This window comes from Mobula birostris, chromosome 16 (genome assembly GCF_030028105.1).
Source record: "Mobula birostris isolate sMobBir1 chromosome 16, sMobBir1.hap1, whole genome shotgun sequence".
Lineage (NCBI taxonomy): Eukaryota > Metazoa > Chordata > Chondrichthyes > Myliobatiformes > Myliobatidae > Mobula > Mobula birostris.
Genome location: NC_092385.1, coordinates 36231177 through 36245752, shown reverse-complemented (window position 1 = coordinate 36245752; position 14576 = coordinate 36231177). Strand labels below are relative to the sequence as shown.

At 40.5% G+C, this 14576-nt stretch overlaps 1 protein-coding gene across 3 annotated transcripts in view; it reads left to right on the top strand.

The window, feature by feature from the left end:
• Positions 1-14576, top strand: part of LOC140211098 (FERM domain-containing protein 4B-like) — a 342398-nt gene that overhangs the window by 160115 nt on the left and 167707 nt on the right. For all 3 annotated transcript variants that reach the window (XM_072280548.1, XM_072280549.1, XM_072280547.1), the window contains exon 2: positions 6682-6747. In XM_072280548.1, coding sequence (XP_072136649.1) covers positions 6682-6747 — 66 coding nt within the window. The remainder of the gene's footprint in view (positions 1-6681; positions 6748-14576) is intronic.

Genomic DNA, 14576 nt, shown 5'->3' with positions numbered 1-14576 from the left:
GATGACAGCACACAAAAAAGACATAGAACTGAACTGAACCATGTCACCATCTTCTGTCCAGATGCACTGTGGATCTGCAATCAGTTTGAACTGGTGTTGAGGGAGCCAGGGTTGAATGCAGTAAAAAGAAGGCTGTGAAAGAAGGAACCTGAGATGGAGAATGATGAGAAAAAGAAAGGCTTTAAACTGGAGGGCAGGAGCTGAAATCTGGAACTGCAAGACTCTAGGAGCCAATCAAAAAAAATTTGGATAAGATGATTATTATGGATGGAACATGGGAGGCTGGGCCAGGTGTTAATTGAATATTTCAGTGTGTAAGTGACAAAGTAAATGACAGCAACAGCAAATAGGCTTCAGCAAGGACAAAAATAGGCATAGTTGCAGGATGGATCTGAGCTTTTTTTTTAGTGGGAAGGAAGTAGGTTATGAGTCAAATGGGATCCCATAACTTGTGGTTCAATCTGAGACAATGGGTGGAGAAAGGATGAAATTGTTGGCAAAGTTGCTTCAGTTTAGTGTGTATCCTGAAAATTAATGCTTTGTTCTTGGCAATGTTTAATCAGGGGAACTTATGACATATCTTGTTCTGGATACTGTACAGAGAAACAGTGGTGGCAATGTAATGGAGGGGAGTGAAGGCTGGAGATGGGAGAAGTAAAGATGTGTTTCATACACATGATATCTTCAGCTGATCTCACAAAGGGGCACCACCTGGAGCATGAGGAGGAAAAAGACAAGAATACATTCCTGCAGGACTCCAAATCAATGCCATCCCTAGGGTTGAGCTGTGTTGTTTTTGGACAGGTAGGAGTGGAAGCAAGCAAAGACTGTTTGGCTGCGCAGGTCGACAAAGGGGGGCTTCGATGGAGGATGGTGCAGCTGAATGTGCCCAAAACTAGAAAGGTAGAGGAGAATGTCTCATGGAAATTGTCACAGAATATCATTTGTTCATTTGAGTTGGAGTGTTTTAGTTCATTTATTAGAGAGATCCAATCAGTGAATTTTGAAATAGCATAAATTTTGAATTATTGTGTAAGAGGAGATTAGAGAGAGGCCATCCGTTTTCTGGGAAAGGAGAATCAATAGGAGGTTTTTAGAGGAAGAAGAAACCATTTAAAAAGGAGAAGAGTGGATGGGGATAAGGAACTGGTTACAGAGTTTGCCCGGGAGCCTGGAAATAAATAATGAAATGGGGAATAAGGAACTAGTTATATTATCAGTTTGCCTGGGAGCCTTGATAATAAATTATAAAACAGAGGATAAGGAACTAGTTACATTATTGCTTTGCCTGGGACCCTGGGTAGTAAATAATAAACCATTTCACTGTATAGTCTTTCTTCCTTGCAAGTGTGTGTATTTCCCCTTTATTTTTTTCTCTGGCCATGATCTCAATTTCACTAAAATTACTTCTGAAGCTTATTTCATAGAAACATAGAAAACCTACAGCACAAGACAGGCCTGTCAGCCCACAATGCTGTGCCAAGCATGTACTTACTTTAGAAATTACCTGGGGTCACCCATAGCCCTCTATTTCTCTAAGCTCCATATACCTATCCAGGAGTCTCTTAAAATAGGGGTCCCCAACCTTTTTTGCACCGCGGACCGGTTTAATATTGACAATATTCTTGCGGACAGGCTGACCGGGGGAGCGGGGGGTGTTCAAGTAGGGTTAAACTGACCTCAACATGTCTTTTACAGTTAGGGTTGCCAACTTTCTTGCTCCCAGATAGGGACAAAAGTAGCCGTCAAAGCCCGGGACACTTGTGTTTACCCTGAGGAAGACTACCATGACCTTGAAGCCTTGCGCAGGCACCTGTGTGCGCATGCATGACGTGCGCATGCGCGTACGTGCCGATTTTTTTCCCACAAATCGGTTTTGGCTTAATCTTTCTGACTATACTGTACATACATCATTTCTACTTTATTTAGGCTGTGTATTTATCATATCATTCCTGCTTTTACTATATGTTAGTGTTATTTTAGGTTTTATGTGTTATTTGGTATGATTTGGTAGGTTATTTTTTAGGTCTGGGAATGCTCAAAAATCTTTCCCATATAAATTAATGGTAATTGCTTCTTTGCTTTACACCATTTTGGCACGAAAGGTTTCATAGGAACACTCTACCTTAGCAGGAGAAATACGGGACAAGGGTGGTCCCGTATAGCACAAACCAATTTAGCCCAATATACGGGATGTCCCAGCAAATAAGGGACCGTTGGCAACCCTATCATCAAGTTCAACATTGTGTGACAGTAAGTGAGGAAAAGATGCAGCTGACCCGTATCGTTTCCTTGCGGCCTGGTAGCATATGCTTTGCGGCCTGGTGGTTGGGGACCCCTGTCTTAAAAGACCCTATTGTATCTGCCTCCACCACCGTCGCCAGCAGCCAATTCCACACACTTGCCACTCTGTGTTTTTTTAAAGAAACGTGCCCCTGACATCTCCTCTGTACCTTCAACCTACTTTTTTCTTTAAAGCAATATAAAACAATATTTGACAGTTCTTCAGACCTTAGTTCAATGCTTAAAGCGATGTATAATTCAAGATTTTTAAAAATAAAACATTGTGCCTTCCATTGTTTCCAATTTATCTTGCTTATAAGGGGCTACTTCATTAGCAACGCTGTTTCCACAGACTATACACATAAAAGAGAGTGGTTTATTTACATGGCAAAAGAGACTGCAAATTCAGGCTCACCACATGACTTTCCTGCCCAGTGGGATCCCAACACATGTTTGCACATAAATAGTTGCAATATGCCCTTGCATATACAAAGACTTAAATACTGGCTACTATGCAATTAAAATTAATTTCTATTAAGCATATAGCACCGTAAACTTGATGGTTTCTGCTCAAAAGGAGAGAGACATTTTTGGGGAATCAAAGTGAAAATTCAAGCAACGACCTTCTGATTTTAATAAGGGAACCATCTGTCAGCTTGATACCGCATGCTGTTCGCATGAGGATTTCTTTAGCAATACTACCATGAAGGCACCCCAGAAATGCACAAACGTAATTTACAGCATTCCATCCTGTCAAAGCCGTGAATCACATCTGTTCTGCCACTTTTATAGCCTTAAATATAGTATGATGATGTGAATTAAAAAGTTGATCGTGCCACACAAAGCTGAATATTGCCACGTCATGTTTTTCATCAAATAAGTCAGGTCAGTAATCTGAAAAGGGTTAGTACAGTTAATTCATTTGGCCCATCATTTTTATGTTGACCTTCACAATGTCCCATCCGCTCCACCTGCTCTTTCCTATGCCCGCAAATTTTCAATGAAATGGCAAATTTGCTCTTGAAAGATTGTGCCTGAAGTCGTGTGCTCAGGTTCATACAACTGTGAGATTGATGTTCTCCCCAACTCCCTCTGCTTTCAATTGATGCCCTTTGTCTACCACTATCTTCCACAGGAAGTACCATTCTCTTTATTTATTCTACCAAACGCTTTTAATCTTGAATTACTCTGAACTGGTATGCTCCAAGGAGAACAATTCTGGCTTCTTTAGGCTCTACTCAGAACAGAAATCCTAATTTTTTTTTTTGTACTACTCCAGAAAATTACCTTTGTTATCCTTCTTGAAGTGCAGTTTCCAAAGTCAAGCACTATGTTCCAGCTAAGGCCTAACTACTGCCTACTACTAACTACTATCAGGATTTAACATACTCATTGCTTTATCGTACTCTTAAAACTAAGAACCTCATAAGTCATTAGTCAATCCCTGGACCACTTAAAAGTGCACTATTTTGTATTGGCACTTACCAAAGTCTTTGAGAGAAACAGCATGGTAACAGGCCCTTGTGGCCCAACAAGCCCGTGCTACCCAAACACACCCAAAGTTGATGACTTATTTCAATTCTAGTGCCATCTGATAGAAAATGCTCATCCATTTGGTAAATACATTAAAGTTTCAGGAGAGGATGATACCATTAATCATCTGCAGCCCAATGACATCCCCAATGCAATCTCAATCTCAATTCTTTCAGTTAGGCTATTAAGTATATGCCTCCTGTTGCATTGCCGTTGACACTCGAAGCCCCATTCTCTGAAATTCACTGTCAAAGCTCATTTGTCTCTCGCTGTTCATCTTAGACATTGCATTAAATCTGCTTTAACCAGAGATTTTACAACACCCTATGCTGGCACCAATCCCTGCAGTCTATTTATTTCTCATTTTTCATCTCTGCTGCATATAGGAACATTTCGCTGTAATTAATTTTCTATATAAATGCAAATTGGTGCTGTGATGAGGCAGACTTCTGAAGAAAACAGTTGTCTGACTCCTGATTTAGTGTTTTCTTATTAATAATGCTCTGATTATCAATTAATGTAAGGCACAGAAATGCAAAATGTTAAATAGATACACTGAGTAACACTGTTGCATTGGTGAAATATATTTAAAATATGATTGAAATTGTATCTACTCAACGACATTGCATCTGCTGACTGATCCTATTTGTGTCAAGCAAAGATAACCGTGGTAAAGAGAGAAACCTCAACACATTTGTAACATGTCGAGTGAGATAACCATGGATTCAGAGAATTGCATTTTCTCAGTTTTGTTCACCTATCACTATGGTTCATTTGTGCAATAAAGGCCTCCAGCTCAGCTCAAAAGGAATTCTTCTTGGTGTCTTGGCCAATTCATTTGTTCCTCAGTCAACATTTTAAATGGTTATTCATTTAATTTGAACCATGCTCTGTAAAAAGAAAATCAATGACTCAACTTCAAGGTATTCTTCTGTATATGTTTGACTTTGGAATTTTCTTTAAGAGAAATTTTAAAAATGACATACTATATCTGTAAATACTTCCCCTTCTCCCTCTGTGCAGGCTACAAGGATCCCAAATCTAGTTTGAGCAATTGTATTTGGAAAGAAGCTAGAAGTTAATCTAATGTTGAAAACAGTAAGTGTATCAAAGGAATAAGGCTTGCTCTTCCCTAGATAAAATGAGGGAAATTCAGGAAGATGGCAAAAGGAAACAAATAAAAAGAAATGGAATACTGAGAAATATAATTAGATCAACCTCTGAGCAAAATAGATGACCTTGCAGTAAACACTCTTTCTTTGTAAAATGTGTTTATCACACAAAAAAAAGTTTGTGTAGATGGTTAGGTACTTGTAAAATTCAGTCCTATAGAAGAGACTATCAATAAATTTGGAAGTAGAACGCAAAGTATATGCCACTATTTCAAGCACTTGGTCCCTGAAATCAAAGAGTAATTTCCATCCTTTAGTAGTGGGACCATTATTGCTATAATACTGTGAAACTGATACTATGGAAAAAATGGCAAATGAAGGCCTATCACTGGCCTATCAGTCTAGATTTGTAACTGGGGTTGATTCTTAACTACCCCGCTCAATAACCCTAGCAAGTTACTCAGTTCCCAATTAAGAATGGATATCAAATATTGGCCATGGTGGTGACATCTACAGCCATGAACAGTTGAAATAAACTGCAGCATTGACTCAGAAGGGATGCTTAGAGAGAAAAAAAACAGATCTGAGAAATACAGAATAAATTTCATGCAGACAAGTTGTCTCTTTGAAATCTACTTTTGAGAAGAAGTAATCATAGAAATGGAACAAGTGTTGAAATGGGATTGTTACAGCGCACTTTGTATATATTTGTCTAAGACTGAAGAGAGAGATTAAACAGCCTCTACTGGAAGGTGAGGGGTGGGGATGACTGAGCATTGTGCTTTCAGGCAAGAATTAATGGAATGGTAATTTAAACAATATTCTGTTTCCAGATCTGCCCAAGGTCAAACAAAAATTGATCAGGTGGTTGGAGCTCCACATTTATAACTTAATTTAAGAGCACAAAAAGATAGTAGGCCATTCAGCCCCTCAAGACTGATTTGCCAGTCAATATGATCATGGCTGATCTGGACCCAGCATCATCTCTTTATCTGTGCTAGTTCCCCAATCTTTAAGAAATTTACCTACCTATTAAGTGATCTAACTTCCTCAACATTTAAAAAGTGATGTTGTATAAACAACTCTGGGACACTGAGAGCTGTCACACTGTACATACAACAGTGTTTTAAATTAGCTCAGATTATTTCTGGGATTTGTCAGTGTGCAGCAGTAACAGGTTGCGTAGTATTGATCCATTGAGAGAATTTTAAATGTCGTCATCTTAAATAGGAACAGACTTGATGGGCCAAATGACCTAATTCTGCTTCTATATCTTATGTTTGTTTGGGTATGCGAAGTAACTATCTAATTGACAATTATTAATCTTTATTACAAGGTTTAGGATTTTGTTTGCACTGCACTTGTGTTTGGTGCATTGTTAAAGGAACATGACCTGGAAATTTTTTCCCAGTCAGTAGTATTGTATCCTTTGTGGTTTCAACAGCTGACTGAACTCTACCTCCCATATTCATTCTAATGATTTTAACTAAGTTGGGGAAGGAAACTGCACAAGAAACAGGCACAATCATAGTGTTTATTGCAAACTTTGTATAATAACTTTTTCTAGTTTCTGTCATGCAGCAGTACAGGTAACCTCTTAATCTATTTGCTTATCTATATGTAGTTCATACACAAGTGCCTTGCTCTCATATGTAGAATTTTTCATGTATTAAATTGGATCAAATCAATTTCCAAATGCAGAACAATAATTTTAATAATGCATTTCATTGCTCTGTCTTTTTACCTTTTATAGATGGTGGAAGGTAGACACTGTCAGGTTAATCTCCTAGATGACAGAAAACTGGAGCTACTAGTTCAGGTAAGGTGTCTCTGTCTGTTGGGTTAGTCCTTTGAATCAAGCTTGATTCGCATCTACTCTGGCTTTGTAGGTACACTTCTATTTATGGAGCAAGAGGTGAATGAAAGAACCGGCGTACAGGTATTGCGTTCATTCTGTGTGCTCTTTCCACATGGATTCAGTTCCCATGTGTCCAGAATACTCCACCTCGGCTCTGAGTCATCACAGATCAGGCGTTCCCAGAAGTCAGTGGGAAGACATTTTTCAAGGTTGCCTTGGCATGTTACTTGAACCTATTTGTTTGTCTTCCTGTGTGCCCATTGCTGTAGCAAAGCTTGGCATAGTGTCATTTTCAGGATTCTGGTGTCAGGTCTGAGAACAACCATAGAAACTACAGCACAGAAACAGGCCTTTTGGCCCTTCTTGGCTGTGCCGAACCATTTTCTGCCTAGTCCAACTGACCTGCACATGGACCATATCCCATCATACACCTCCCATCCATGTATCTGTCCAATTTATTCTTAAATGTTAAAAAAGAACCCGCATTTACCACCTCATCTGGCAGCTCATTCCATACTCCCACCACTCTCTGTGTGAAGAAGCCCCACCAATGTTCCCTTTAAACTTTTCCCCCCTCACCCTTAACCCATGTCCTCTGGTTTTTTTTCTCCCCTTGCCTCAGGGGAAAAAGCCTGCTTGCATTCACTCTATCTATACCCATCATAATTTTATATACCTCTATCAAATCTCCCCTCATTCTTCTACGCTCCAGGGAATAAAGTCCTAACCTATTCAACCTTTCTCTGTAACTGAGTTTCTCAAGTCCCAGCAACATCCTTGTAAACCTTCTCTGCACTCTTTCAACCTTATTTATATCCTTCCTGTAATTTGGTGACCAAAACTGAACATAATACTCCAGATTCGGCCTCACCAATGCCTAATACAACCTCATCATAACATTCCAGCTCTTATACTCAATACTTCGATTAATAAAGGCCAATGTACCAAAAGCTCTCTTTATGACCCTATCTACCTGTGACACCACTTTTAGGGCATTTTGTATCTGTATTCCCAGATCCCTCTGTTCTACTGTACTCCTCAGTGCCTTACCATTAACCCTATATGTTCTACCTTGGTTTGTCCTTCCAACGTGCAATACCTCACACTTGTCAGTATTAAACTCCATCTGCCATTTTTCAGCCCATTTTTCCAGCTGGTCCAAGTCCCTCTGCAGGCTCTGAAAACCTTCCTCACTGTCTACTACACCTCCAATCTTTGTATCATCAGCAAACTTGCTGATCCAATTTACCACATTATCATCCAGATCATTGATATAGATGACAAATAACAATGGACCCAGCACTGATCCCTGTGGCACACCACTAGTCACAGGCCTCCACTCTTTGGCTTCTTCCATTGAGCCAATGTCTAATCCAATTTACCACCTCTCCATGTATACCTAGCGACTGAATTTTCCTAACTAACCTCCCATGCGGGACCTTGTCAAAGGCCTTACTGAAATCCATGTAGACAATATCCACTGCCTTCCCTTCATCCACTTTCCTGGTAACCTCCTCGAAAAACTCCAATAGATTGGTCAGACATGACCTACCATGCACAAAGCCATGTTGACTCTCCCTAATAAGTCCCTGTCTATCCAAATGCTTGTAGATTCTGTCTCTTAGTACTCCCTCCAATAACTTACCTACTACTGACATTAAACTTACTGGTCTATAATTTCCCGGATTACTTTTTGATCCTTTTTTAAACAACGGAACAACATGAGCGACTCTCCAATCCTCCAGCACCTCACCTGTAGACAGCGACACAACGTGCTTTAACTGATAAACTCTGTTAAATTAGGAACTTACTGATGAGGATGTTGCCTTAGGTGGCTTACTTAAGCTTCCAATTGGTTTTAAAGAATTTTGTGGAGGCAGCTTTTGGCTACTTGACAGAGATAGCCCAGGTCTCAGAGGTCAGGGACCACTACTGTCTAGTAGACCATGAATTTTGTTCCAAATCAAACGTGCACTTGATTAAAAGCTGTGCCAGTGCATTGATGGCAATGGTGAATTTCACTGAGAGATAGCTCATAAGGTGTGGGAAGTGGTCCATGTTTTCATGGCTCTTACAATGAACCTTTATTGTAGGAACAGGTTAGTGGAGAACCTTTGTCTTGTGGATGCCTGTGTGCCTCAGTTCCTGAGGAGATGTTAGGTTGTGCATAGTGGGGGAGGGATTTCAAAAGAAACAAGCAGAGGCAGTCGGAACATTCTGTGCGCCACAGTACCTAAGGGACATTGGATTGCGCTTAGCGAGAGACTGATTTCAAAAGAAGCGAGTGGGGACAGTCAGGACATTCTGCATGCCACATTTCCTGTGGAGATGTTATGTTCTGCATAACTAGGCACTTGGCAAAAGCCAATAAAAACGTGGTTTATGTAGAGTGGCTATAGTGGGAGCAGCCATTGTTTGAGTGGGCTAGTGTTAGAATAGGGAGTTGAAGCTTTGACTTAAAAGGCTTGGGCATGAAGGGGTGAAGGCTGTAGATAGATTTATTTTGTTTAATTTTTCTTTCTTTCATATTGCGCAGTTAGAGCAGTGGTGATGCCAGACAAATAGTGAAATGCTCTTCCTGTGGGATGTGGGAAGGCAGGGAGATCTCCAGTATCCCTGATGACTACATTGCAAGATTGCATCTAGCTATAGATGGTTGACAGACCACGTTAAGAAATCCTGAAAAATGAGTTCAGGATGTTGGGTGCTAAGTTAAAGGATGGGACCTCCACAGTTGTGATCTGAGGATTGCTACCCATGACATGTGCTCATGAGGCCAGAAATAGGAAGATAATACAACTTAACACATGGCTAAGGAGATGGTGCAGGAGGGAGAGCTTCAGGTTTTTGGATCATTGGGCTCTCTTCCAGGGAAAGTGGAACCTGTACAGACGGGATGGTTTTCAGCTGAACTGGAGGGGGATTAATATTCCTTGCGAGAAGGTTTGTTAGTGCTGCACGGAGGGGGGGTGGGACTGGAACCAGAGCACAAGAGGAGATGGTGGGAGTGGTTGCGGAGAAAGATGTTGCTAAGCCTACATAGAAAGTCAGTAGTTTATCATGGTGGGACTAATGTTCTGAGTGGTGTATATTTCAATGCAATGAGTATTGTAGGAAAGGTGGATGAGCTTGGGGCACGGATCAACAGCATGACTTCGCAGCCATTGGTGATACTTGGTGCTGGAAGGGCTGGATTGGCAGCTCAGTGTCCCAGGGTTCTGAGTTTTAGATGTGATAGAATGGGAGAGATAACAGGGGTAGCAGTGGTATTACTAGTCTGAAAAAAATATCATGGCAGTGCTCAGACAGGCAGGAGAGCTCATATACTGAGGCTAAATGGGTGGAACCAAGGAATAGGAAAGGGGTGGCCAGGTTAAGGGCGTTATATTAAACACCACCCAATAGTCAGTGGGGTTTAGAGGAATGCAGCTGTAGAGAGATCGCAGACTGTTGCTAGAAACGTAAGGTGGTGATAGTCAATGATTGTAACTTTTCACTTATTGACTGGGACTCCAACACTGTAAAAGGACTGGATGGAATAGAGTTTGTCAAATGTGTTCAGAAAAGTTCCCTTAATCAATACATAGAGTTCCCAACTATAAAGTGTGAGACATTAGATCTCCTATTAGGGAATGAGACAGGAAAGGTGACAGAAGTTTGTGTGATTATCATAATGTCATTAGTTTCAGGATAATTATGGAGAAGGGTAGGTTTGGTCCTTGAGTTGAGATAATTTGGTGAAAAGCCAATTTTGATGGTATCAGAAAGGATCTGGCAAGTGTGGATTGGGACAGGTTGTTTTCTGGCTAGGTAATTGGGGGGCCTTCAAAGGTGAAATTTTGAGTGTACAGAGAATGTATGTTCCTGTTAGAATAAAATACAAGGGCAACAGGTTTAGGGAACCTTGATTTTCGAGGGAGATTGAGACCCTGGTTAAGAAGGAGGAGGAGATACATAGCAGGTATAGGCAGGAAGAAACAAATGAAGTACTTGAGTATAAGAAATGCAAAAGAACACAAAAAGGAAATCAGGAGGCCTAAAAGAAGGCATAAGGCTGCTCTAGCAGACAATGTGAAGGAGAATCCCAGGGGCTTCTACAGATACATTAATTGCTAAAGGATAGCAAGGGACAGAATTGGTCCTCTTGAAGATTATCAGTAATGGGTAAGATCTTGAAAATTATTCTAAGGGATCAGATATATAAATATTTGGATAGACGGGGTTTGATTAGGGATTGTCAACATGGCTTTGTGCATGGTAGGTTGTGTCTAACCAAACTTATAGTGTTTTTGAGGAAGTTACCAGGAAAATTGACGAAGACAATGCAGTGGATATTGTCTACATGGCTTTTGTCATGCTCTTGACAAGGTCCTGCATGGGAGGTTGGTCAGGAAGGTTCAGTTGCTCAGCATGCAGGATAAGTATGTATTAAACAGTAGCTTCACGGGAGAAGCCAGAGACTAGTGGTAGATGGTTGCCTCTCTGACTGGACACCTGTGACAAGTGGTGTGCCACAAGCATCTGTGCTGGCTCTGTTGTTGTTTGTCATCTATATTAACGACCTGGATGTTAATGTAGTAAACTAGATGAGCAAATTTGCAGATAACACTAAGATTGGAGGCATAGTGGATAGTGAGGAAGACGATCAAAGCTTGCAGCTGGATCTGGACCAGCTAGAAAAATGTGCTGAAAAATGGCAGATGGAATTTAATGCAGCATGCATGAGCTGTTGCACTTTGAAGGGACAAACCAGGGTTAGACTTGCATGTTGACCAGTAGGGCACTGAGGAGTGTGGTAGAACAGATCTGGAATACAGATCCACAATCCCTTGAAAATGGTGTCGCATGTATATAGGGTTGTAAAGAGAGCTTTTGACACATTGGTTTCATAAATCAATGTATTGAGTGCAGGAATTGGAAAGTTATGTTGAAGTTGTACAAGATGTTGTTGAAGCCTAATTTGGAGTACTGTGTGTGTTTTTGGTAGGAAAGATCTTAATAAGATTGAAAACATGCAGGGAAAATTAATAAGGATCTTACCAGGACTTCAGAGCCTGAGTTACAGGGAAAGGTTGAAAGGATTAGGACTTCATTCCCTAGAGTGTAGGAAGATGAGGGGAGATTTGATAGAGGTATACAAAATTGAGGGGGTATAGATAAGGTAAATGTAAGCCGGCTATTTCCACTGATGTTGGGTGAGACTAGCAGTAGAGGTCATGGGTTAAGGATGAAAGGTTAAAAATATGAGAGGAACACGAGGGAGAAGATCTTCATTCAGAAGGGGTGAGAGTGCGAAAGTGGTGGATGCAGGTTTGATTTCAACATTTAAGAGAAATTTGGATAGGTACATGGATGGGAGGGATATAGAGGGTTATGGTCCGGGTGCAGGTTGATGGGACTAGGCAGAATAATAATTTGGTCTGGGCTGGATGAGCCAAAGGGCCTGTTTCCATGCTTTTTAGTTTTCTAAGACTCTCTGTTGAAAGTAAGGCCCAAACTATCGGTTGCTTCATTGAACAAGTCAACAATGGCTTGGGTGTCTGCATCCAAACACACACCAACCCAAGTGTAATCTGCATCCTGCAGCCCAGTTGCTGGTGTGTGACTCTGGAGTGCTGTCACTGCTGGTTAAGTCCTGACGAAGGGTCTCGGCCTGAAACGTCGACTGTACCTCTTCCTAGAGATGCTGCCTGGCCTGCTGCGTTCACCAGCAACTTTGATGTGTGTTGCTTGAATTTCCAGCATCTGCAGAATTCCTGTTGTTTAAGTTTCCCATTAGCTCTGCTCCCACAGGCAGCTTGTTGGAAGTGACGCACAACATTGGTGAGAAAATTAGGGAAGAGTATTAATGTACTCATCACACAGCTTGCTGCCATTTTAACCCTTTTGTTGGGATCATGGCTTGCTGTTAACATGAAGCAAATGTAAAATGGGGATGATTTTTTTCTACGGACTGCCATTTCAAAGAATTGGATTTAGTTTGTTATTATTATTGTCACTTATACAGTGAAAAGCTTCCCTTGCATACTGTTCATAAATCAAATCATTACGGTGCATTGAGGGAGAAGAAGGTAAAACAATTACATTGCAGAATAAAATGTTAAACGTACAGAGGAAGTGCAGTGCAGTTAAACAATAAAGTGCAAGGTCATAACAAGATAGATTGTTCGGGAAAAAGTCCTTATTGTGCAAGAGATTCATTCAAGAGTCTGATAACAGCAGGATCAAAGCTGTCCTTGAGGCTGGTAGTCTGCGGTTTCAGGCTTTTTATATGTTCTGCCTGATGGGAGAAAAGAGTATGTTCAAGGTGTGTGAGGTCCTTCGTTATGCTAGTTGCTTTTCTGTGGTAATGACAAGTATAGACAGGGTCTATAGTGGGAAGTGTGGTTTCTCTGATGTAGTAGGTTTGGTATGCTGTCTGCTCTGTACCTGTCCTGCCTTCACACACTGAGCATGCCATACCAAGCCTACTCAGCATCTATATAGAATGGATATTACATTATAGGTAATGTATCAATTAAAAATGAGTAAGGGACAACTAGGACACTCTAATTTTCTCTAGCCTCCTGAGGAGATGGTCATTGGAGAGCTTTCTTGGCCATAAAGTCAACATGATTGGAACAAGACAGGCTTTTGGTGACGTTCACGCCTTGGGGCTTGAAACTCTCAACCTCATCAACATAATTTATTTCGACCACCCTGAAGTCAATGACTCGGGTTCCACACCTCCCCCAGAATGATGGAGTTACTGGCTAACTACTTGTACCAGGCCAATCCACTCTAAATGAAATTCAAAACATACTCTCTATTACATTTGCACTTCTTTCATAATGGTTATCCAATATTCAGCCATATTTAAGGTTAGAGCAAAGAGCACAGTCATAAAGGATACAGATGGAATTGTACAATGACACAGCAAGGTTGTTTAGAGCCACAAAGAAATCCATATTTTTTTAAAAAATCAAAATTTATGCAGTAGATGTGCACAATGAATTAAGGATCGAAGATTTATATGTCAAGTAATGGACTTAAATGTGCACTCCTCAGGTCCTTTGTGTTTGATTTCTGCCAAGAATTACTTATGAATATTGTACAAGGTAATGGGGGCTTCCATCAAGATGAATCAGCCCTATGACATCCCTACATACATTGCTATCAGTAACATTAAATGCTGATTTATCTGAGTTACGAGTCCATTGCATGACAACAGTGTTTTAAATACTGTTATTACTGCATTTTAATTAAGTTGTTAACAGAACAAATCAAGGTTATTTCCTGACATGGAAGTTTTACAACATTTGAGTTGTCATCAAGTCACATCTACCCAACCTAATTTCTGACCCATAATGAAAATCAGAAAAGTGCAGATGCTAGAAATTAATGAATGGTCTTTGACCTGAGTTGCTAACTCTTATGCTCTGTTTATAGATGTAGTTTTTTCTGTTACTTTAATCTCCCCATAATATTGGCCAGTTAAAGAAAAGCTTTGCAAGAAACAGCATTTCAGATTTGCCAAGTCGAGGTAGCAGTGGATGGAAGCAAATCCATTTTCAGAGGACAAAGGATGATTTAATAGTGATATTAGTTTATTTCCTGGGGAATTTTTGCTTAATTATACAGCTGAGCTTTGGCCCTTCAATGCCAATAGATAAATATATTGCATGCTACACCACCAAGCCACAGAAAAAGACCAGGGAGGATTCATTCCTGCATTGCGTGAGTTGGATCTGTGTGGGTTTCTGCAATTGTTCAAAGGAAATCTCAGTTTAATTTTTGGAGCATTTTCAAAG